Raw genomic sequence first — 25,359 nt, 5'->3', positions numbered from 1 at the left:
ACAATTGAAACATAAATGTGAATATACATTCAAACTGAAAAAGAAATAGAAATAAATTTCAGTTATAAGCAAACTGATCTTGGTCAAAAAATTTACAAAATCATAAATATAAAAAAATTATTAAATTATATTCAAGACACTTCTCAGCATGCCAGGTGCTAGGTGTTCTTAAAAGCTATTCTAACACCAGAAAGATCTCTTTAATAAATGATACATGCCATTGTTTTTGAATCATAGAAATACACCTACTATAGGGTCATTATGAGTCAGAATTGACTTGATGGCAACAGGGAATAAAGTGTCATTAACTCAATTCCCGTCTATCTGGACCCCAGAAATGCCTGCTGACACTCCAGTGCAAACTGACATTAGGTGAAGTACAATAGAGCAGAAGTCAGAATGGGAAGCGAATGTGCTCTAAATCAATTATGGTTGGGGAGACCTGGTGGCACAGTAGTTAAGCGCTCAGATGCTAACTGGAAGGTTGCTAGTTCAAACACACCAGTCACCCCACAGGAGAAATACGTGGCAGGCTGCTTCCATAAAAATTATAGCTTTCTAAACCCTATAGGGCAATTCCAGTTAGTCCTATAGTGTCACTATGAGTCAGAATCGGCTTGAGGGCAATGGGTTTTACCATATAACTTTCACTAAACTTGCATTACCTCAGCATTTCTCTATTAAAAAAAAAAAAAACTGTTGTCATCGAGTTGATTCTGACTCATAGCAATTCTATAGACAGAGTAAAACTGCCCCACAGGGTTTCCAAGGAGTGCCTGGTAGATTTGAACTGCCCACCTTTTGGTTAACAGAACTCTTATCTGCTATAGCACCAGGGTTTCCTAAGACTAAAAATCTCACATAAATTCTCAGACAAAAATGAAGCAGACTAAAGGAAAACTTTGATGTTATTTTGTAGGTAAAATTAAGTATACTATCTCTGTATTACCAACTCTATGGGTTCTTGAAGTTTAAATAAACTTTAGAATCTTCTATGTCCCCAGATTGGGGAATCCACATAAAACACATTATTCATTGACACAACATAGATTAATTTCTGTTGAATTTCTTTAGAATTTAATCTATATTTATCAATGAGTAATGTGTTATATATTACATTTTTTGGGACGTAGAAGATTCTAAAGTTTACTTTAACCTCAAAGTCAGATGAAAAGCCCCGGGGGCAGAGTGGTTAACTGGTTAAGTGACAGAAAGGTCAGCAGTTGCTGACAGAAAGGTCAGCAGTTGCTAACAGAAAGATCAGCCACCCTGTGAGAGAAAATGGGCAATCTGCTTTCATAAAGATTACAGCCTTGGCAAACCTATGGAGAGGTTCTACTTCATCTTAAAGGGTCGCTAAGAGTCGTAATCAACTCAATGACACACAATAACAACAATATGAAGAAAAAGGACAGTGGTTGTTCAGTGATAGTCTGTGTGGGTAACCCAGTTAGATTTCTGGCCAATGTACCTTATGCATTGCCAGCACTGGTCTGTCAGTGGTAAATTCCTTGCAATGTTGCTGAACAGGTTTCAGAGGGGTTCCAGACTAAGGCAGACTACGAAAAAATACCTAGGGATCATCCTCTGAAAACCAGCTAGTAAAAATCCTATGGATTACAACGGTTCAATCTCAAACAGATCATGCTGATGGTGCAGGACTAAGCACCTTTTTATTTCTTTGCACTTGGGGTCACTGTGAATTCAGCACTAACTCAAAGACGTATAACAACAAAAAATGCGAATTGTTTTTCCATTGTTTCTTCAAATGTTATAATTTGTTTAGAAAATACTACTGTTTCTTCCCAGAGGAGTAACTGGACCAGATGGGCCAACAGAATCTAACAGTGTTCACTGAATTAATTCTAATAGGAGTCACAAGGCACCCTGAGCTGCAGCTCCCCCTTTTGGGGGTCCTTCTTATTATCTACATGATAACACTAGTGGGAAACCTGGGGATGATCATCTTGACCAAGGTGGACTTCCAACTACACACGCCTATGTATTTTTTCATCAGACACCTAGCCTTCATTGATCTTGGTAATTCTACTGTCATTTGCCCCAAGGTGCTGGAAAATTTTGCTGTGGATCAAAGTACCATTTCCTATTATGTATGTGCCACACAGATGGCTTTCTTCATTTTGTTCTTTGTCAGTGAACTTTTTATGCTGTCAGCCATGGCCTATGACCGCTACATGGCCATCTGTAACCCTCTGCTCTATAATGTTATCATGTCCCCAAGATGTTGTCATGTGCTCATGGATATTCCATACCTCTATAGTACTTTTCAGTCTCTGATGTTCACCATTAAGATTTTCATATTGACCTTCTGTGGCTCTAATGTCATCAGTCATTTCTACTGTGATGATGTCCCCTTGATACCTATGCTCTGCACAAATGCACAAGAGGTACAGTTGTTGGTCATAATGTTTTCAGCATTTAATTTGATATCCTCCCTCCTGGTTGCCTGCTGTCCTACCTGCTGATTCTGATAGCCATATTTCGAATGCATTCTGCTGAGGGCAGGAAAAAAGCTTTCTCCACATGTGGTTCTCATCTGACAGTGGTGGTTGTGTTTTATGGAACTCTATTATTTATTATTTATTTATTATTTATGTATATGCAACCCAAATCTGCTCACTCATATGATACTGACACAGTGGCCTCTGTGTTTTACACTTTAGTCATCCCCATGCTTAACGCTTTGATATACAGCTTAAGAAACAAAGAGGTAAATGATGCGTTCCACAGAGTTTTTAAAAACTGATGTCAGCTTTGTATTTAATATTCGATATTCAACCTTGTTTTAGTAAACAATGTCAAAGGTAATATCATTTGACAATATTTCTTATAGATATAAATGCATTCTCTTTGGTTCCAAAGCAAAGACGAATTATAAATCCTAGACGGATTTTTTTTTTTTAGATTTTACTCAGACAAACCAATCGTATTTTAGATCTCAAATTAGATGTCACCTCCCCAACATTCCTTGCTTCCTGTTCATTGATTACTTATGTGATTTCATAGACCCTCATACTTCTACAATGATTATATTTATTACACTCTTGATTAATAAAATATGTGTTTGTTTCTGTCAGTTTTTCTAACGATAAGGATCTTCTCAATCTTTTTTCTATTCCATTTTCTAAGCCTAAAGCAACCGTGTAAACAATGTTGGAGACAAATGGTTATCTGTGTTACAATTAACGCATGAAGACTTTATTTGTCCTTTCGTTATGAGTCAATTCTGTAGTGAAAATAAATTCTTAACAGTGATGAACTAAAATGTATAAATTTGACTAGATGATTTTGATTTTTTAGCATTTAATTTGATTTATTTCGTCCTTAGATAACTAGTGTCTTACATGTTGATTCTCATGGCCATATTCCAGATTACCGTATAGTACTTATGGGAAAAAAAAGAATGGATAATGCAAAGTGAATTAAAACAGAGAGGATGACAATAGGAAGAAGGGAAAACTAGAACTCTGTTGGGAAAGACTAAAAGATTTATTAAACAGTGTAACTAATGGACAGCATGAAGATGAAAAGTATTATAAGAATGAAGAGAAAATGTTGATACATTTCTAATTCCTGTTTTCAATGGATTGAAACACGTTACACTGGTTAAAAAAAAAAAAAAAAAGTAAGGAACGGCGTGTTAAATGGGCACATTATTCTTGGATGAAATTGATTTATTTATTTTTTTATTGCTGAATGCCCATGTATCTTGTTAAATGCATTATGTGGAAGACAGTGCCATTAATTAACAGAGAAAGTATAAAAGGATTAAGCCAAAAAACCAAACCCATTGCCATCTACTCAATTCTGACTCATATCCACCCTATAGGACAGAGTACAATTGCCCCGTAGTTTATAAACAACACCTGGCGATTAGCAGCCAAAAGCTTATCCACTGCACCACCAGGGCTCCAAAAAGACAGTAGGCAAAATTTACTGAAATACATATCATACTAAAATAAAGTACATTTTTTACATTATTTTGTGCTTATTCACTAGAAATAAAATTATATCATTCCAAATTCTTGCTCTCTTCAATGAAACAACAACAACCAAAAGCAAACTTTCTGTATTCAATGGTTTCTTCATCTTAGTCAACTAATTTAAGAGGATAATTACAAGGAAAAATTCTCATCGAGCACTGTAATTTACACAATGCATAGATTATTTTTTTTTCTTATAGATGAAACTCTTTTTTCATAGACAGTGCCCTAAGAAGATATTTTAAACTGTCATATAAGAAAATAGTAAACAAACATTTAAATAAATTTTACCATAATGGCATAATACCAACAGTACTTATCTATTAATTTTTATTTTGCTTTCGCTGACATTTGGACCAAAAAGAGGAATTAAAAACCAAAATATAATAATACTGGCTTTTATATTTGCCCATGCATTTATCTTTGCCAGTTAGTTTTACTTATTTCCTTGTATCATTTTGAGTTACTGTCTAGTGTTCATTCATTTCATCCCAAAGGACTACCTACATTTTAAGATAATTTTCTCAGATACGAAATTCTTGGTTGAAAATTTCTTCCCAGTACTTTAAATACATCATCTCACTACCTTTTAGCCTCCATGCTTTCTGAGGAGAATAAACTGTTAATCTTAGTGAGATTCATTGTATGTGATCAGTTGCTACTCACTTGCAATATTCAAGAGTCTCCTTTGTCTTTGACTTTGACCATTTGATTATAATTTGTCTAAACATGAGTATCTTTGTGTTTATTGTACTTGATTACTTTAGTTCTTGGTTATGCAGATTCATGTATTTTATCCAAGTTTATAAGTTTTGAGTCATTATTTTTTGAAATGTTTTTCTGTTTCTTTTTCTCTCCTTATCTTCTGGGGCTCCCATTATGTACATGCTGGTACACTTAATAGTTTACTACAGGTCTCTTAGGCCATGTAGATTTTTCTTTATCCATTTTTTTTTCTGCTCCCCAGGTTGGGCAATCTCAATCAATGTTTCATTTCATTTCAGTTATTACACTTTATACCTCTATTCTTTCTCTATCATAATTTTGTTGATATTCTCTATTTGTTGAAGCATAGTTATCCTGGTTCTCTTCAGTTTTTTTATCCACAATTTTCTTTAGCTCACTGAACTTATTTAAGACAGTTTATTAACAATCTTTGTAAAGTAAGTCCAACATATGTTTCCTTAGGGATAGACCAAAAAAAACAACCCATTGTCACTGAGTTGATTCCAACTCATAGCAACCCTATAGGACAGAGTAGAACTACCCTGTAGAGTTTCCAAGGAGTGCCTTATGGATTCGAACTGCCAAACTTTTGGTTAGCAGCCATAGCACTTAACCACTAAACCACCAGGGTTTCCTTCCTCAGGGATAGTTTCTGTTAATTTCTTTCTTGCTTTTTTGCCCTATGAATGGGCCATTGTTTGTTTCTTTGCAGGATTCATGATTTTGTTTTGGAAATGAGGCACATTGGATGTTATATTGTGGCAACTCTGGAAACTATAAAACATTGGTGAATGTAATTAAAGAATATCTAATTAAATGGAAAGACATCCTGTCTTCATGGAATGGAAACAATATTGTTAAGATGTCTTTTCTACCCAAAGAAATCTGCAGGTATGATGTAATCCCTATCAAAATTCCAAGACTTTTTTCAGAAATGGAAAAGAGGATCCTCAAATTCAAATGAAATTGCAAGGATTCCTCTCTTAGTTTATCTAGTGGTGCTATAACAGAAATGCCACAAGTAGATGGCTTTAACAAAGAGCAATTTATTCTCTCACAGTTTAGGAGGCTAGAAGTATGAATTCAGGATGTCAGCTCCAGGGGAAGACTTTCTATCCCTGTTTGTTCTGGGGGAAGGTACTTGTCATCAGTCTTCCCCTGGTCTAGGAGCTTCTCAGCACAGCGGCCCTGGGTCCAAGGGATGCACACTGATTTTGGCACTAGATTCTTGGTGGTATAAAGTCCTCCTATCTCACTGCTAGCTTCTGTCTTTTACAACTCAGAAGAGATTAACTCAAGATACAACCTAATCTTGTAAGTTGAGTCCTGCCTCATTAACATAACTGCCTCTAATCCTGCCTCATTAACACCAAAGCGGTAGGATTTACAGCACATTGCAAGATCACATCAGATGACAAAATGGTGGACTATCACACAACACTGAGAATCATGGACACGACACACATTTTTGGAGGACACGATTCAATCCATAACAGTCCCCAAATAACCAAAACAATCTTAAAAAGTAAAAACAACATAAGAAGACTCACCTTTCTTGATTTCAAAACTTATACAGTGATCAAAACAGTGTGCTATTAGTTTAAGCATAGACTTATAGGCCAATAAAATAGATTTGAGAATCCAGAAATAAATCCATACATGTATGACCAACTGATTTTTGATAAAATTACCAAATCCATTCAATATGGAGAAAAGAGTCTCTTCAACAAATAGTGATTGGACAACTGATCTCTAAGTGCAAAAGAATGAAGTGGAACCCACACCTCACACCATATAAAAAAATTAATTCAAAATGGGTCAGTGACTTAAATATAAAAATACAACCCTAGAAGAAAAACATGGGGCTTAAATTTTATGACCTTGTTTTTGACGACAGATTCTTAGCTATGATACCAACAGGACAGGAAATAAGAGGAAATAATAGGTTAACAGGACTTCATCAAAAATTTTAAACATTGTGCCATCCTTTGGCATGAATGCAGTGGGGCTGATGGTAGTTTCCTGAGACACAGGAAGCACAGGATGCAGTCCTAAACCCCTGGAGCAATCTCAGCGGAGACCCAGCCAGCACACACAGGCTACACACCCCTCTGGAATCTGAGATAAAACAATGTTCTTGACAAAAGATAAGTGATTTTGCCTATTTTTCCTCACTACTCTCTCCTATCTGTCTGATCCCTTCCCTCCCTGCCCCAGCCAGCTTCATTAACATTCAACTTCTCTGGGCCTGAGATAGAAGTGCCCTGCTTTTTCTGACCCATTCTCCTGGTCTGGGAGAAGCAGCAAATTAACAAAAGGGGGAAAAATACTTTCCTGACTCCCCTAAACTGGAAGATCAGAGCAGAAACAGCTCCAGTCCAGGCATAAGAGATCCACAGGCTTTGGCTTTCACCCCTGCATGGAACCAGGTGGCTATTGTAATGCAACAGCAAATCTGTGAGAGGTATGACTATAATTGTGTCAGCTGAGCTTTGGAGAGGTAGGTTTTGGAAGTCTGATACTACTCTACCTATTAAACAGAACCCTCTTTTACCCACAGCAGGGAACTGAGGGCTGAGGCTCCATCCACACCACCTAGTCACCCGTGAAAGGGGTCTGAGGATAGTGGTGCCTACCATTCTTTACAGGTATAAACATTGATGCCAAAGGTACAGCTGCAGAGCCCACCCACCAGAGCAATTCTAGAGAACAGAGATGCTCCATCCTCACTAGAACTTGGGGGGAGGCTGTCAGCACCCTGCCCTCCTCAGTGTGACCCTCTGCCACTACCAGAAGCCGGTGCCTACAACCATCACCACTACTCCTCTAAGATAGTAGGTAAGAGTCTACACCACACACTAGGTGACCGACTATCAGGATACCTGAGCTGATTCTATTCAAGAACAGTTAGTGGATTCATAGGCTCATATACCTGGCAACAACTCTTACCACCTGGTAATAGGACATTAGTGCTTTGAAGGATCCAGTAATGAAGTTAGCACATTCTAGTAGCCTATCTGGGTATTTTGGAAGCAAAAAACAAAAAAAAAACAAACAAAAAGATAGGACTCAGTGAATAAATATAAAATAAATTATTACAGTAACTTATAGATGGCTTGGAGACAGCAGTTGATATCAGATCACATAAAGAAGCAGACCATGATTACTTCTACAACCCCCCAAAACAGAGAATCAAAATCTCTCCCAGATGAAGATATATTCCTGGAATTGCCAGATGTAGAATACAAAAGATTAATATACAGTACACTTCAAGATATCAGGGATGACATCAGAAATGAAATTAGGCAACATAAAGAAAAAGCCAAGGAACACACAGATAAAGCAGTTGACAGAATTAAAATCATTGTTCAAGAATATAATGAAAAATTAAATAAGCTTCAAGAATCCACAGAGAAACAGCATTCAAAAATTCAAAAGATTAACAATAAAATTACAGAATCAGACAACTCAATAGGAAGTCAGAGGAGCAGAATTGAGGAACTGGAATGCAGAATTGGGGAGATGGAGGGTAAGACAATTGGCACCAATATATTTGAAGAAAAATCATATAAAAGAATTTTTTAAAAATGAATAAACCCTAAGAATCACGTGGGTATCTATCAAGAAGAATAACTTGCATGAGACTGGAATTCCAGGGAGAGATAACAGAAAATACACAGAGAATTGTTGAAGATTTGTTGGCAAAACTTTCCTGACATTGTGAAAGATTAATGGATATCTTCCAAGATACTCATTGAACCCCATACGAGCTAGATTCAAAAATAAAATCACCAAGACATATTATCATCAAACGTGCCAAAACCAAAGATAAAGAGAAAATTTTAAAGGCAACTGGAGATAAATGTAAAGTCACCTACAAAGGAGGATCAATAAGAATAAGTTCAGACTACTCAGCAGAAACCATGCGGGCAAGAAGGCAATAGGATGATATATATGGATCACTGAAGGAGAAAAATTGCCAGTGAAGAATCATATATCCATCAAAACTCTCAAATACGAAGGTGAAATTAAAACATTTACAGATATACACAAGCTTAGAGAATTTTCAAAAACCAAACCAAAGCTACAAAAATTACTAAAGGATAGTCTTTGGTTAGAATATCAATAAAATCAGAAATCAGAACAACACAAGGACAAAGAACAGAGCATCCTGATATCAACTCAGAGACAGAAATCATAAAAATAAAATAAGATTTAAAAAAATAAAACTCAAAACAGGGAATCATTGATGTCATTATATAAAAGATGACAATAATCAATAAAGTGAGACTAAATAGAGGAGGCATAGATCTTCCATATGGAGAGGAAATCAAGGCAATATAGGGAGATACAAGTTAGGTTTATAATTAGAAAAATAGGGATAAATATTAAGGTAACCACAAACAAGGTAGTAGAGCATAGAAAAGGACGGAATACTCCCAAACTCATTCTATGAGGCCAGCATATCCCTGATTCCAAAACTAGGTAAAGACACCACAAAAAAAGAAAATTACAGCTCTATATCCCTCATGAACTTAGATGCAAAAATCCTCAACAAAATTCTAGCCAATAGAATTCAACAGAATATCAAAATAAATAAATAAATAACTTGACATGGCTAAGTTGGATTCATACCAGGTATGCAGGGATGGTTCAACATTAGAAAAACAATTAATGTAATCCATCATGTAAATAAAACAAAAGACAAGAATCAAATGATTTTATCAATTGATGCAGAAAAGGCATTTGACAAAATCTACTCATGATAAAACCTCTCAGAAAAATAAGACTAGAAGGAAAATTCCTCAACATAATAAAGGGCATTTATACAAAGCCATAGCCAAAATCATCCTACATGGAGAGGTTCTGAAAGCACTCCCCTTGAGAACAGGGACCACACAAGAATGCCCCTTATCACCACTCTTATTCAACATTGTGCTGGAGGTCCTAGTCAGAGCAATTAGGCTTGATAAAGACATAAAGGGCATCCATATTGGTAAGGAAGAAGTAAAAGTATCTATATTTGCAGATGACATGATCATAAACACAGAAAACCCTAAGGAATCCTCAAAAAAACTACTGAAACTAATAGAAGAGTTCAGCAAAGTATCAGGATACAAGATAAACATACAAAAGTCAGTTGGATTCCTCTACACCAACAAAAAGAACATAGAAGATGAAATGAACAAATCAATACCATTTAGAGTAGCCCCCAAGAAGATAAAATACTTAGGAATAAATCTTACCAGAGATGTAAAAGACCTACACAAAGAAAACTACAAGACACTACTGCAAGAAACCAAAAGAGACCTACATAAGTGGAAAAACATAACTTGCTCATGGATAGGAAGAGTTAACATTGTAAGAAGCATCTATAGGTACAATGCAATTCCAATCCAAATTCCAACAGCACTTTTTAATGAGATGGAGAAACAAATCACCAACTTCATACAGAAGGGCAAGAGACCCCCGACAAGTAAAGAGTTACTCAAAAAGAAGAACAAAGTGGGAGGCCTCACTCTACCTGATTTTAGAACCTATTATACTGTCACAGTAGCCAAAACAGCCTGGGAGATCCTAAAAGTCAAACACCTGTACTCATCCAAAAACTTCACCAAAAGAGTAAAAAGGCTACCTACAGACTGGGAAAATGTTTTTAGCTATGACATTTCAGATCAGCACCTAATACCCAAAATCTACATGATTCTGCTAAAACTTAACTACAAAAAGACAAATAACACAGTTAAAAAATGGGCAAAGAATATGAACAGGCACTTCACTAAAGAAGACATTCAGGCTGTTAACAGATACATGAAGAAATGCTCAGGATCATTAGCCATTAGAGAAATGCAAATCAAAACTACAATGAGATTCCATCTCACTCAAACAAGGCTGGTATTAATCCAAAATACACATAATAATAAATATTGGAGAGGCTGTGGAGAGACTGGGACACTTATACACGCTGATGGGAATGTCAAATGGTACAATCACTTTGGAAATCGATTTGGCACACCCTTAAAAAACTAGAAATAGAACTACCATACAATGCAGCAATCCCAATCCTTATAATACATCCTAGAGAAATAAGAGCCTTTACACAAACAGATATATGCACACCCATGTTCACTGCAGCACTGTTTACAGTAGTAAAAAGTTGAAAGCAACAAAGGTGCCCATCAACAGATGAATGGATAAATAAATTATGGTATGTTCACACAACGGAATACTACACATCAATAAAGAACAATGGTGAATCCATGAAACATTTCATAACTTGGAGGAATCTGGAAGACATTATGCTGAGTGAAATCAGTCAGTTGCAAAAGGACAAATATTGTATCAAGACCACTATTATAAGAACTGGAGAAATAGTTTAAGCAGAGAGAAAATGTGCTTTGATGGTTACGAGAGGGGGGAAAGAGGAGGGAGGGAGAGGGGTATTTACTAATTAGATAGTAGATAAGTTTTATTTTAGGCTAAGGGAAAGAGAATACACAATACAGGAGAGGTCAACACAACTAGACTAAACCAAGAGCAAAGAAGTTTCCTGAATAAACTTAACGCTTCAAAGGCCAGAGTAGCAGGGGTGGGGTTTGAGGAACATGGTTTCAGGGGACGTCTAAGTCGATTGGCCTAATAAAATCTATTAAGAAAACATTCTGCATCCCACTTTGGAGAATGGTGTCGGTGGTCTTCAATGCCAGTGAGTGGCCATCTTAGATGCATCAATTTGTCTCAACCCACCTGGAGCAAGGAAGAATGAAGAACACCAAAGACACAAGGTAATTATGAGCATAAGGGACAGAAAGGACCACATAAACTAGAGACTACGTAAGCCTGAAAGCAGAAGAACCAGATGGTGCCTGGCCACAACCGATGACTGCCCTGACAGGGAACACAACAGAGAACCCCTGAGGGAACAGGAGAGCAGTGGGGTGCCAAAAAAAAAAAAAAAAATGTATACATCGAGGGACCTTATCAAGAAAGTTGTGAGATGACCTAGAAAATAGAAGAAAATTTTTGGAAATCATATATCTGATAATGGTTTAATAGCCAGAATATATAAAGTACTCCAATAACTCAGCAACAAAAAGACAAAGAACTCAATTAAAAAATGAGCAAATGACCTGAATAAACATTTCTCCAAAGAAGATATATAGGTCCAATAAGCAGATGAAAAGATGTTCAAAGTCATTAGTCATTGTTGTTATATTGTTATTCTTAGCTGTCATTAAATTGGCCCCCAACTCAGGATGACCCCTGCACAAAGGAACAAATCACTGCCAGGTCCTGCACCATCCCGTGACCAATTGTGGATTGTACCCTTGTAATCCATAAGGTTTTCATTGGCTGATTTTTGTAAGCAGGTCACTAGGCCTTTCTTCCCAGCCCATCTTAGTCTGGAAGCTCCACTGAAACTTGTTCAGCAATCATATCAACACACAAGCATCCAATAATCTTATTCTGGGAGCCATTATTTCATTTACTCCTCTATTGTGAGTGTGTGTGTGTCTCTGTGTGTGTAGTGTATCTACAACATAGGTGCATAATACAGTGTAAGATGAGATACTGACAAAGATATATTCCTGAAGTCCAGAGTTTAGTGATGTTTTGTAATTTATTGATTCATTTAGATGCTGGCACAAAATGTGTCTTGCCTAATGAGACTTCCAAAGAATAATTAACAGATATCCAAGACATTCTCCCTGAAGCAATTATATGCATTGTGTTTATTTTTTAATCAGAGTAAAACTTCATCAAAATGAGCCTCAAGAGGATTAAAAAAAAAACAAAAACACTTAAATCCTTCCTTCAACAACCAGTGAGGATTAAAGCAGGAGGAAGACAAAGCAGATCCTCCATTAAGGTGAGCAGAAAACAGTGATCTCTGGAAACTTTCTCGGGACATACACCTTAAATCGGATCATCACCAAAGACTTTGAAGGACTGCAAAACTCTTTCTTCCTTTGCAACGTACTTTTTTTTTTACCAGTTGGATTAATGGGCATGAAAGACTTCTTGTACAGTTGCTGATATTCTGCGCTGTGCGTTGTTCAGACCACCTTAGTTTTCAAATTAGCTTGCTGTGTTAGTCATTTGGAAACCCTGGTGGCGTAGTGGTTAAGTGCTACAGCTGCTAACCAAAGAGTCAGCAGTTCAAATCCGCCAGGCACTTCTTGGAAACTCTATGGGGCAGTTCTACTCTGTCCTATAGGTTTGCTATGAGTCAGAATGTGCTCGACGGCACTGGATTTGGTTTTTTTGTGGTTTGTCAGTCATTTATGTCAACAGGAACCTTTGTCTATTTATTCTATGGAACTCCCATTCAATTCTTCATCTCCTATCTACTCAGGGTGCCCTTAATGGGGAGGCAGCATGCTATTATGCATAAGAGAACATATGGTAAAAGCATACTGTCTGTATTTGAATTCTGACCCCAGCACTTATTAGCTGAGAGACTTTTGATAAGTTTTTCAACTCTCTGTACCTCAGTTTCTTCAATATCGTAAGAGAATGGTGAGTTTACCTCTTTCCCAGGGTTATTGTGTGAATCACATGAGTTACTATATGTGAAGCATTTAGAAAAGTGCCTAGCACGTAATGAGATCTTTATCAGTATTTGCTATTCATTTGTAGTCTTCTTTCTGCTGAGCCTCTTTACATGACTCACCATTAAAGACTCATAATCAGAATGGCCAGGTCCTTTGTGTGCAGAAGAGGTATGTATGATCAGGAGAACATTTAGAAAGAGTGATTCAACAGGCAGAAATGACAGACTGGAAAATGCGTGCTAAGATATTATTAAAAAATTCTGAGTTAAAAATATTATAACATTTATCTTTTGCAATGGGTTAAAAAAAATCCAAATATGTAGTGAGAAGTTTTGAAACAGATATTTAATGGTTGGAAGTTTCCTAATCACTGTGTGATTTTTTTACTCCACCAACAGTTTGGAAAATCACTTCATACCTTTCTACTTTAAAAGCTGTGATGATTGGTAATAAGGTGAGATTTCTGGTTTACGTACAGATGTTGGTTTTACAAAATATTTGAAATTTTTAGAAAGCTGAAATATAATTTATAGCTTTTTTGGGATATGTAAAATGACCTTGGTCAAAAGAAGTAGTCATAGTAAAAACCTATTGCCGTCGAGTAGATTCTGACTCATAAAGACCCTACAGGGTAGAGTAGAACTGCCCCATAGGGTTTCCAAGGAGCAGCTGCTAGATTCGAACTGATGACCTTTTGGTTACCAGCTGAGCTCTAAACCACTGGAGCACCAGGTCTCCAGGTCATAGTAGCTGCATCAAAACAATCATTTCATAATATCTTCTCCCTTTTTAATTATACTTTAGCAAAGCTTCGATGAACCTGTCTGTGTGTACGGTTTTGGTTTGGTGGAGGAAGGAGTCTCTATTTAAAATTTGTGACAAAGAAATGTCTCTACATCTCATGTATTATGTTTTAAGTTCCCTCAGGAGATAGCATCTCAAGCATAATAACAACTGATGTTATATCTCACACAGGTAACTAAGATGAACCAAATGGAGAAACACAATCATACGGCAGTGACTGAGGTAACTGAATTTATTCTCAGGGGCATCACTGACAACCCTAGGCTGCAAGCACCGCTCTTTGAAACCTTTTTCTTCGTATACTTAGTCACGGTGGTAGCCAATCTGGGCATGATTATCTTGACCCATTTGGACTCCAAGCTACACACTCCCATGTACTTTTTCCTTAGGCATTTGTCTGTTACTGATCTTGGTTACTCCACTGTCATTGGTCCTAAAATGATGGTAAACTTTGTAGTACACAAAAATACAATTTCCTTCAATTGGTGTGCCACCCAGCTAGCATCCTTTGGGATTTTCATCATCACTGAACTGTTTATTCTGTCAGCAATGGCCTATGATCGCTATGTGGCCATCTGCAAACCTCTTCTCTATGTGGTCATCATGGCAGAGAAAGTGCGCTGGTTGCTTGTGCTTACTCCCTATCTCTACAGCACATTTGTGTCCCTATTTCTCACAATTAAGTTATTTAAATCATCCTTCTGTGGCTCGAACATTATCAGGTATTTTTACTGTGACTGTCTCCTTCTGATGTCCATGCTGTGTTCTGACACACATGAATTAGAGTTGATCATTTTGATCTTTTCAGGCTGTAATTTGCTCTCCTCCTTCTTGATTGTTCTTGTATCCTACATGTTTATTCTTGTGGCCATCCTCAGAATGAATTCAGCTGAAGGAAGGCATAAAGCCTTCTCCACCTGTGGCTCCCATCTGACAGTGGTGGTTGTATTCTACGGGACACTATTGTTTATTTACTTGCAGCCTAAATCCATCCATACATTTGATATTGATAAAATGGCTTCTGTGTTTTATACTCTGGTGATCCCTATGCTGAATCCATTGATCTACAGCCTAAGGAACAAAGAGGTAAAAGAAGCCATAAAGAGAACATTAAGTAACCAATGCAAAATTCTCAATATATTTTAATATTTGCTTATGAAGGTGGGTCCAGTAATCTTTGTTTAATAGTGTTAGTTCAATAATGGTATTAAATGTGAAACTATTTTATCAGTTGTTTTTTGTTTGTTTGTTTTTTTCTGAACAAAACACTTTGTCTTATATCTCCCTATACTCTTCATCTTCACTTCAATAGATATAAATATTGTAGCTAGATAATACCCCAAGTAATTTGTAAAGTCATAATGCAACCCTCCATTATTTATAAATAAGACAAACCATATCAAATTTGGGTTAAATGTAGGCTTACAAAGATAAATTAGCGTAAAATAGCCAAAATGGAGCAACATTAACCAGAAATTTAGTATTATATATTTTATAGTGGTCACTGGGTATTAAAGATAAGTAAGGTTGAACCCTGAAGAATATGTACACTAGACAAGAAGCAGGAAATAGTAACAAGTACTCATTACACAAAATGAAAATTATGTTTCAAGAATCTAGGCTAAATACAGAAACAAAATATGTCCCCTCAGGCTGTGGTTTTCAATCAGGTCGATTTAATATTTTATATCTCAAGGATGGAGTAAGAATCAGGAATAGTTCTCAATACGAGCCATGAGAAAAATGCTGAGTAGTTCTAGATCAGCCTGGATAGATCCTCACACTATAGTCTCTTCTGGTTTATGTGAGCTTCCAAATGAACAAGCTGACTTAAATTTTGTAAACCAAGTTAAGTGACTCACCTGGCTAGTTAAAAGAGTTGTATCAGTATATTTTGAAGTCATTGGCAGTGATAACACAGCAAAAAGATAACTGATACACTCAATCATTAACTGTGTTTTCACTGCGACTATATTGTCTACTTCATGAGCTTGTATACACAGCAATCTTACCTTATGTGCACTCTGCTAACACCATGCTTATTTCACATGTATACTTGCTCAGCAAATAAACCATTTCCTTACACTTTAGTGTTTTCCTCATCATTTGAATGGGCATTCTCAGATTTTTTAAATATATTTACTAACTTCATGGAGCTTGTTTTAATCTGCCCTAATATTTAAAGTGAACATTTAAGAAATTGAATCAGAATTTGAACCAGTGACTCTTGATCCCAGACGCATGCTTTTTCTGCTTCTTTTAGTGTACTATATTTTATTAAAAACATAAATCGAACATAATTAAAGAAATACAAAACTACATTCCCAATCAAATCAATTTTGTTTACCATGGTATCTTCAGATCCTATCCCTCAGCATGGTTAATATTATGAACAATTTTTATTTTCTACAGTTATATTTTATGTCATATTGCACAGATTTAACCTGTATTTTTTCCTTCCTCAAATTATATCATCCCCATCAATTTTTACAACCAACACAGAAAGTTAAATATCAATAGCATTCTCCAACATCATCCATCTCAAATGTACTTAAAAAATATCAGACATCAATTTCTCCACAACTTGCTTTTCTTACTTAAGACTGAATCATCATCATCATCATCATCATCATCCTCATTTTTCTTGGTCAACAAATATTAAATATTTTTCATTTTTAACACCAGTGTACAACTGTGGAGCATAGCTCAATCACTTTGTACTTAACCAGTTCTTGATTTACGAATGCTTGATTGGTTGCAGCTTTTCTTCTCTTTTTTTTGCTACTATAAAAAACACAAAAAGTTTAAAAAAATGCTCTAATCATCAGTCATGTGCTTATAATGTAGTACATGAATGCTTTTTATTTCTAAAATACATGTGTAAGGACTCTTCCACATTCTAAAGATGTGTTAGTGGGTAATTTTTTTCACTTATATACACAATAATATAATTTTTTTCAAAAATCCCAGAAAAAAGTGCTACGAATTTTGATTTTATCCAAGTACTATTTTTTTTTTTACCCATCTTCCACAAAGTAACACTAACATTTACTGATAAATCTTCCTCTTTGTGTGATGGAAAAAGTGTACAGTGAAAATAATAGTGCTTGACATCAGCTACCTGATATCACAGAGTCAACCTAATGGTTCTCAAAGATCCACTTCTTTCTTTCAGGAATTTTGCAGCATTCTAGACCTCATGGGACAAGCTACTGCCCTTTCCTTAGTTGGCATAAAGTAAATATTCTAATTATAACTAAATGATGAACAGTTCAGAAATAATGTTGCCTGCCTACATGGATGGGTATTTGCACATTGTCAAAATGCTTTCCAGCTTTAAAAACTTTAGCTTTCTTTTCATTATTTTCACTCCATATGCAATTGATGTCTTGATTCACAAAGAATTTTTAGCTAGGAAATTGGACTGTATTGTATTAATGCTTAAATAGCAAAAGTTGCAAGGTTCTAATACTGGATTGAATAAACTCAGCCTCCATTCATTTCTAAAAACCCTCAAGGTTGGTTTCTTACATGTGCTATGTAATGAATTTCCCCAATTTGTATTCTCTTGTTTCTTTATTCAGCAGTAAGACATACTCTTCAAGCTATTTTTCTCAAAGTATTCAAATTTTCCATATGGAACAGGGAGCCATTTTGGCTCTAGGATATTGGAGAAGGATGGCATAAAAGCCAAGCTTATCACTTTTAACATTTTAGCTTAACCATGCAAGTGATCCATCCCTAATTTCACACTATAGGGTTGAAACCAAGATATAACTTTTACAAGACTCTATTTTAAGTTAGGGGTAAAATTTTAATACTAAAATAACATAGCTGTTATAACATATAGCTGTTCTCACAGCAGGTAGGTCTAGACTTAGTCTCAAGGTATAAAACAAGCTATTCTACTCCATATCTGACTTGAGGTCTGTTCCCATATTCTAGAGGCAAAAGACTCAGAATAGCTAAACCAAACTTGAAAAAGAACGGTATTAAATACTCATTGCCATTGAGTTGATTCCAACTCATAGCAACCCTATAGGACAGAGGAGAACTGCCCCATAGGATTTCCAAGGAGCAGTTGGTAGATTTGAACTACTGATCTTTGGTTAGAAGCCATAGCTCTTAACCACTACATTTTCCCTGCACCACGTACTTATGTATATTGTCTTTAAAATTTCAAGGTAGTATAGTATTTTGTAAACATAGATAAATAGTGGAACAAAATAAAGAACCCAAAACATATGGCCTTATGTATGTTCAAATGATAATCACCCAAGAATCTAAAGTAATTCTACGAGATCTAGAATTAATATAAATATCCTCCTAAAATTGATTTAAAAAAAAAAAAACGCAAATATATAAAAGATGTGTACAGACACCCTGCAAAAGAAATATTAATGACCAGTAAACATTAAAAAAAAAAAATTCCAACACTCTTATCCATCAGGGAAATTAAATTACAATGAGATGCCACTTCTTACCCACTAGGTTGGCTAAAGTTAAAAACACTGATTTTACTAAGGGTTGGCTGCTACTTGCAGCTCCTGGAATTTTCATGCATTGCTGGTTGGAGTGTACAGTAGTATAAGTCACCTGAGAAAACAGTTTGCCAATTTCCAATAAAGCTAAACATATAACTACAATGTATCCCAGGAATTCTCCTCCTGGATTCTTACCAAAGAGGAATGAAAAAAATATACCCAGAAAAGAACTGGTACATTAATGTTCATGATGTCTTTATTCTTTATAGTCTAAGCTAGGAATATTCTGGTTGACTATCAATAGATTTTTAAAAAATGAACAATTTATGGTATATTTGTACAGCAAAAAACTACTCAACAATAAAATTGAATGAGCTTCTGCTACAAAGCCATGTGAAAATTTCAATAATATTAAGCTGTGCAAAAGAAACCAGATACAAACATACAGTATTATTGCATTTGTATAAAGTTCTAGAATAAGTAAAACTGATCAGTGGTGAGAGAAACCATATCAATTTTTAAATTTTGACCTGAGACACAGTGTGGGAGGATTTACTGCAAAGAGACATCGAGGAACTGTCTGGGATAATGGAATTACTCCCTTGATTGGAGCAGTAGTAACAAAGGTGTCACATTGGTCAAATCTCAGCTGTGCATATATAAATCTGTGCATTTTATTATACCTAAATTACACCTAAGTAGCTCTGATGGTTCAAAGGTTAAATGCTCTACTGCAACCAAAAGTTTGGTGATTTAAAGCTGCCAGTGGCTACACAGGAAAAAAGACCTGGCAAACTGCTTCCATAAAGATTAAAAAAAAAAAAAAAGTATAAAGATTACAGCTTAGGAAATACTATGGGATGGTTCTATTCTGTCACATAGGGTTGCTATGGACAAAACCTTACAAAAACTGCGACATATTGGAGAGAGAGCCAAGATGGTGGAATAATCAGATACACTAAGCCACCATGCCGCAACAAAGATCCAAAAAGACTAGTAAAACAGATACAGATGTCAATCCTAGAAACTTGAATCTTAAATGAAGGGAGAAAGTATTAGATTTTAAGTCACTGAGAAAAGGAAGAAACTGATAGAAAATGGGAAAGAATGGTGATAGGGAGTGGAGTTTCCAGATCAAAAAGCATGACTCAGCATTGCCATCTTGAAATTAATCCACCAGCCCACCACACAGAAAGGCACCACCACAGAATTCCCAGTAGGAGATAGAGATTGAGAACCAACAACGTCAGACAACCATCTGAATACAGGACACAGGTCAGTATCAGCCAAATACAGACTTGGGAAGGAACTCTCAATGATTTAAAAAAAAAAAAAAGATTCAAAACAAGGAACTAGATCATCAATATGTAAATGACAACAATGTCAGAACAGCAAAAGGGGAAATACACAGTGTAGATGTAGAACTTTCAAGTGGATAGGAAATCAAGGTGATATCAAGTAATAAAACACTGGTTCAAACTTAAGAAGATAAGAGTAAATTTCAAGGTAACCACAAAGAAAGTTAACAAACCTGTTCATCAAAATAAACAAGAAAAACATAAAGTCTCTGTTAACACAACACCTACTGTAATGAAAGAAATGAAAGGAAATTTCACAAACAAAAGGAACTCAGCACAGGAGAAAGGGGAACAAAGAATATGTTAGCATCACCAAAAAAAAAAAAAAAAAAGCATTACACAATGACTAATAAACTCACACCTATGGATAATTGCTTAAATGCACTCATAAAGAGACAGAGAGTGACAGAATGGATTAAAAAAAAATGACCTATCAATATGCTATCTACAAGAGACACACCTTAGACACAAAGACAAAAATATATTAAAAATCAAATAATGGAAAAAAATACATGTATCAAGTGAACAGCAATCAAAAAAGAGAAGGAGTGGCAATACTAATCTCAGACAAAATAGACTTTAATGTAAAATCCATCATAAAAGACAAGGAAGGGCACTATATAATAATTAAAGAGAGAGTCCACCACAATGACATAACCATAATTACTAAAGGACATAATTGTAAAGGACAAAACATCTAGAAAGAAACTCAGCAAAGATACAGAAGATCTTAAGGCAACAATCAATGGTCTTTACCTCATAGACATATGTAGAATACTCCACTCGATAGCAGCAAATTATACATACTATTCAAATGCACATGGAACATTCTTCAGAATAGACCACATCTTAGGCCAAAAAGCAACACTCGGCAAAATCTAAAACACTGAGATAATACAAAGCATCTTCTCTGATCAGAACGTCATAAAAGTAGAAATTAATAACAGGAAGAAAAAAATCAAATACATGGAAATTGAACAACACCTTGCTTAAAAACCACTGGGAAATAGAAGAAATCAAAGATGGAATCAGAAATTTCTAGAATTAAATGAGACTGAAAATACAGCATACCAAAACCAATGGGGCACAACTAAGGCAGTGCTAAGAGAAAATGTAAATAAAAAAGATCATAAGAGAGTACTATGAAAAATGGTATTCCATCAAATTTGAAAATCTAGAAGAAATGGACAAGTTTCTAGAAACACACAACTTACCTAAACTATCACATATTGAGGTAGAAAATCTGAACAGACCCATAATATGAGAAGAGATTGAAAAGGTAATAAAAAATAAAAGTAATAAAACTCCTAATAAAAATGTCCTCACGCAGATAGCTTCCCTGGAGAATTCTACTAAAATTCAGAGAAGAACTCACAGCAGCACTACTCAATCTATTTCAGAACACAGAAAAGGAAGGGATACTTCCAAATTCATTTTATGAAGCCAGCATAACCCTGATAACAAAACCAGGGACAGACCCCACAAAAAAAGAAAATTGCAGACCAGTATCTCTCATGACCATAGATACAAAAATTCTAGCCAACAGAGTTCAGAAACATGTAAGAACAAAGAAAAGTAATACACCACGACCAAGTGGGATTCTTACCATATATGCAAGGATGGTTCAGCCTTAGAAAATCAATCAATGTAATCCACCACATTAATAAAATAAAAGAATCAAATGACCATTTCAAATGACACAGAAAAGGCATTCCATAAAGTCCAGCAACCATTCCTGATAAAAACTCTCAACAAGATAGGAATAGAAGGAAAATTCCTCAACATAAAAAAGGGCATCTATAAAAAAATGACCTATGAAGAACTGACACTTTTGAATTGCGGTGTTGGTGAAGAATATTGAATACACCATGGATTGCCAAAAGAAAGAGCATATCTTGTCTTGGAAGAAGTACAACCAGAATGCTCCTTAGAAGCAAAGATGGTGAGACTACGTCTCACATACTTTGGGCAAGTTATCAGGAGGAATCAGTCCCTGGAGAAGGACATCTTGCTTGGTAAAGTAGAAGATCAGGGAGAAGAGGAAGATCCTGAACAAGATGGACTGACACAGTGGCTGGAACAGTGGGCTTAAGCATAACAATGATTGTGAGGATGACACATGACCAGGCAGTGGTCTATTGTACATACCCTCACTATGAGATGGCACCTAACAATGACAACATAAAAAACCAACAGCAAACAACATTTTCAAGAGAAGAAAGGCAGAAAACATTCCCCTCTGAGAATAGAAACAAAACATGGTTGCCCTTTATCATCACTCCTATTTAACATTGTGCTGAAAGTCTTAGATGGAACAATAAGGTAAGAAATAGAAATAAGAACATCTAAATTGTAAGGAGGAAGTAAAACTGTCCCTATTCACAGATGATATAATACTACACATAGAGAACCCTAAAGACTCCACAAGAAAACTACCGGAACTAATAGAAAGATTCAGGAGAGTAGAAGGATACAAGATAAATGAATCCAAAAATCAGGTAGATTTCTATACACCAAAAAAGAACTATGAAAAGGAAGTCAAGAAAGGAGTACCATATATAAAACCAAAACAAATCCCATTGCCATCAAGTCGATTCCCATTCATTGAGACCTTATGGAACAGAGTAGAACTGCCTCATACAAGGAGCACCTTGTGGATTAGAAATGCCAACCTTTTGGCTAGCAGCAGTAGCTTTTAGCTCTCAACCACTGTATCACCAGGGCTTCACTTCTAAGGGCTTCTTTCCTTTCCATATAAAGTTGGTGATTAGTTTTTTTTAAAATGCTACAGATGATAACCAAAAGATTGGCAGTTCGAACCTACCAGGTGCTTTTTGGAAACTGTATTTAATTTAGGGGCTATTATAAATTAAATACCATTTATAATAGACCGTGAAAAAATAAAATTCTTAGGAGTAAATCTAACTAGGGATGTAAAAGACCTATAGAAAGAAAACAACAAAACACTACTGCAAGAAATCAGAAGAGAGTTACATAAAATTGAAAAACATATCATGAATAGGAAAATGCAACATTGTGAAAATGTAAATTCTATCCAAAGCAATCTATCAGTACCATGCAAACTGGACTCAACTACCAACAGCATTATTTAATGAGATGAAAAAAACTAATTACCAACTTCATATGGAAAGTAAAGAGACCTTGAGAAGTGAAGCATTATTGAAGAAAACAAAAAAAGTAGAAGGCCTTGTGTTACCTAACCTCAGAACCTACTATACAGCTACAGTAGTCAAAAAAACTTGGTCCTGGTACAACAACAGACACATTGACCAAAAAATTTAAATCCATCTACCTATGGCCACCTGACCTTTGAAAAAGGCCCAAAGTCCATGAAATGGGGAAAAGACAGTCTTTTTAACAAATGGTACCAGCAAAACTGGATATCCATCTGTAAAAAATTGAAACAGGACCCATACCTCACACTATATACGAAAACTAATTCAAAATGGATCAAAGACCTAAATATAAAACCAAAAACTATAATAATCATGGAAGAAAAATTAGGGTCAACATTAAAAAAACCCAACAACAACAACAACAAAAATTAGGGTCAACATTAGGGGCCCTTATATGCTGGGTAAACAGCATACAAACCATAATTAACAATACACAAATACCAGAATATGAGGTAGATAAATAGGATCTCCTAAAAATTAAACACTTATGCTTCCCAAAAGACTTCACCAAAAGGATAAAAAGAGAATCTACAAAATGGGAAAATTTTTAACTATTAAATATCAGATAAAGTCTAATCTCTCAAAATCTATAGGAAAATCTAACACCTCTACAATAAAAAGACAAATGATTCAACTAAATAATGGGAAAAGGATATGAGCAGACACTTCATCAAAGAAGACACTCAGGTGACTAACGGGCACATAAGGAGATCCTCATGATCACTGGCCGTTAGAGAAATGCAAATCAAAACTGACATTGTTGTCATGAATCAAAAAAACAGAAAATAAAAAATTTTGAAGAGGCTGCAGGTTATTGGAATTCCTATGGACTGCTGGTGGGAATGCAAAATGGTACACCATTTTGGAAAACGATATGGTGCTTCCTTAAAAACCTACAAATAGAAATATTACATGATCCAGCAATCCCACTCCCAGAAATATAACCCAGAGAAATAAGAGCTGTCACATGAATAGACACATGCCTGCCCACATTCATTGCAGCATTATTCACAATAGCCAAAAATGGGAACAACCTAAGTGCCCATCAAGCGATGAGTGGATAAACAAAATATGGTACATACACACAATGGAATACTACGCAATGATACAGAACAATGATGAATGTGCAAAACATCTCACAACATGGATGAATCTGGAGGGCATTATACTGAGTGAAATGCCAATCACAAAATTATAGGTGCTATTTGAGACCACTATTATAAAAGCACATGTGTGCAAGGAAAAACACTAGCTAGATGGTAGATAAGTTGTAATGTTGGTGAAGGGTAAGACAGTACACAATACTGGGGAAGTCAGTACAACTTGACCAGGTCAAAGTCATAACAGGTTCACAGACATATCCAAATGCCCTGAGTTCAGGGCTGGGAACCATGGTCTCGGGGGACATCTGGCTCAATTGGCATAACAGAGTCTATAAACAAAATGCTCAACATCCAACTGATGTGAGTGGAGACTAGGGTCTTAAAAGCTTGAGAGCAGCCATCAAATATACAGCTACCGGTCCCATCCCAGCTGGAGCAAAGGAGAATGAAAAAGACCTAAGACACAAGGGAAAGATGAGTCCAAAAGACTAAAGAACCACAACTGCCATAACCTTACCAGACTGAGCCCAGAAGTAGATAACTCTCTGTTACCACCACCAACTGCTCCGGAAGGGATCACAACAGAGGGTCTCGGACAGAGCAGAGAAAAATGTAGAACAAAATTCAAATTCTAATTAAAAAAAAAAAAAAAAAAAAAGACATGCTCTGCTTGTTTGACAGATACTGGAGAAACACCAAGAGTATGGCCCCAGGACACCCTTTTAACTCAGTACCGAAGTCACTCCTGAGGTTCATCCTTCAGCCAAAGCTTAGGGCCAAATGTGTCTGTCAGTTTGTGGTACTGCTGTGGCTTTTATGTTGCTGTGATGCTGGAAGCTTTGCCACTGGTATTTCAAACACTAGCAGGGACACACTTGGTGGGCAGTTTTCAGCTGACCTTCTAGACTAAGACAGACTAGGAAGAAGGACTTGACAGTCTACTTTTGAAGTGGCCAGTGAAAACCTTTTGAATGGCATATTTCATACTTCGTCTCTCATACTTTAAGCATGTTATCAGGAGGGACCAGTCCCTGGAAAAGGAGATCATATTTGTAGAGTTTCAGGGAAAAAAAGGAAGACCCTCAAAGAGATGGATTGACACAGTAGCCGCAACAATGAGCTCAAGCA

General features: G+C 36.0%; 1 protein-coding gene and 1 pseudogene across 1 annotated transcript; both read left to right on the top strand.

Moving 5' to 3' along the window:
• The first annotated feature begins 1,826 nt into the window (after positions 1-1,826).
• LOC126081265 (olfactory receptor 8K5-like) lies at positions 1,827-2,767 on the top strand (annotated as a pseudogene).
• Positions 2,768-14,269: 11,502 nt separating this feature from the next.
• Positions 14,270-15,235, top strand: LOC126080424 (olfactory receptor 8K1-like). The gene has a single exon (XM_049891641.1). It carries the CDS (start codon positions 14,270-14,272, stop codon positions 15,233-15,235), a length of 966 nt encoding a protein of 321 aa, XP_049747598.1.
• The last annotated feature ends 10,124 nt before the right edge of the window (positions 15,236-25,359 follow it).

This window comes from Elephas maximus, chromosome 7, assembly GCF_024166365.1.
Source record: "Elephas maximus indicus isolate mEleMax1 chromosome 7, mEleMax1 primary haplotype, whole genome shotgun sequence".
NCBI lineage: Eukaryota > Metazoa > Chordata > Mammalia > Proboscidea > Elephantidae > Elephas > Elephas maximus.
Note: the sequence above shows the minus strand (reverse complement) of the source record. Positions and strands in the feature narration are given on the sequence as shown.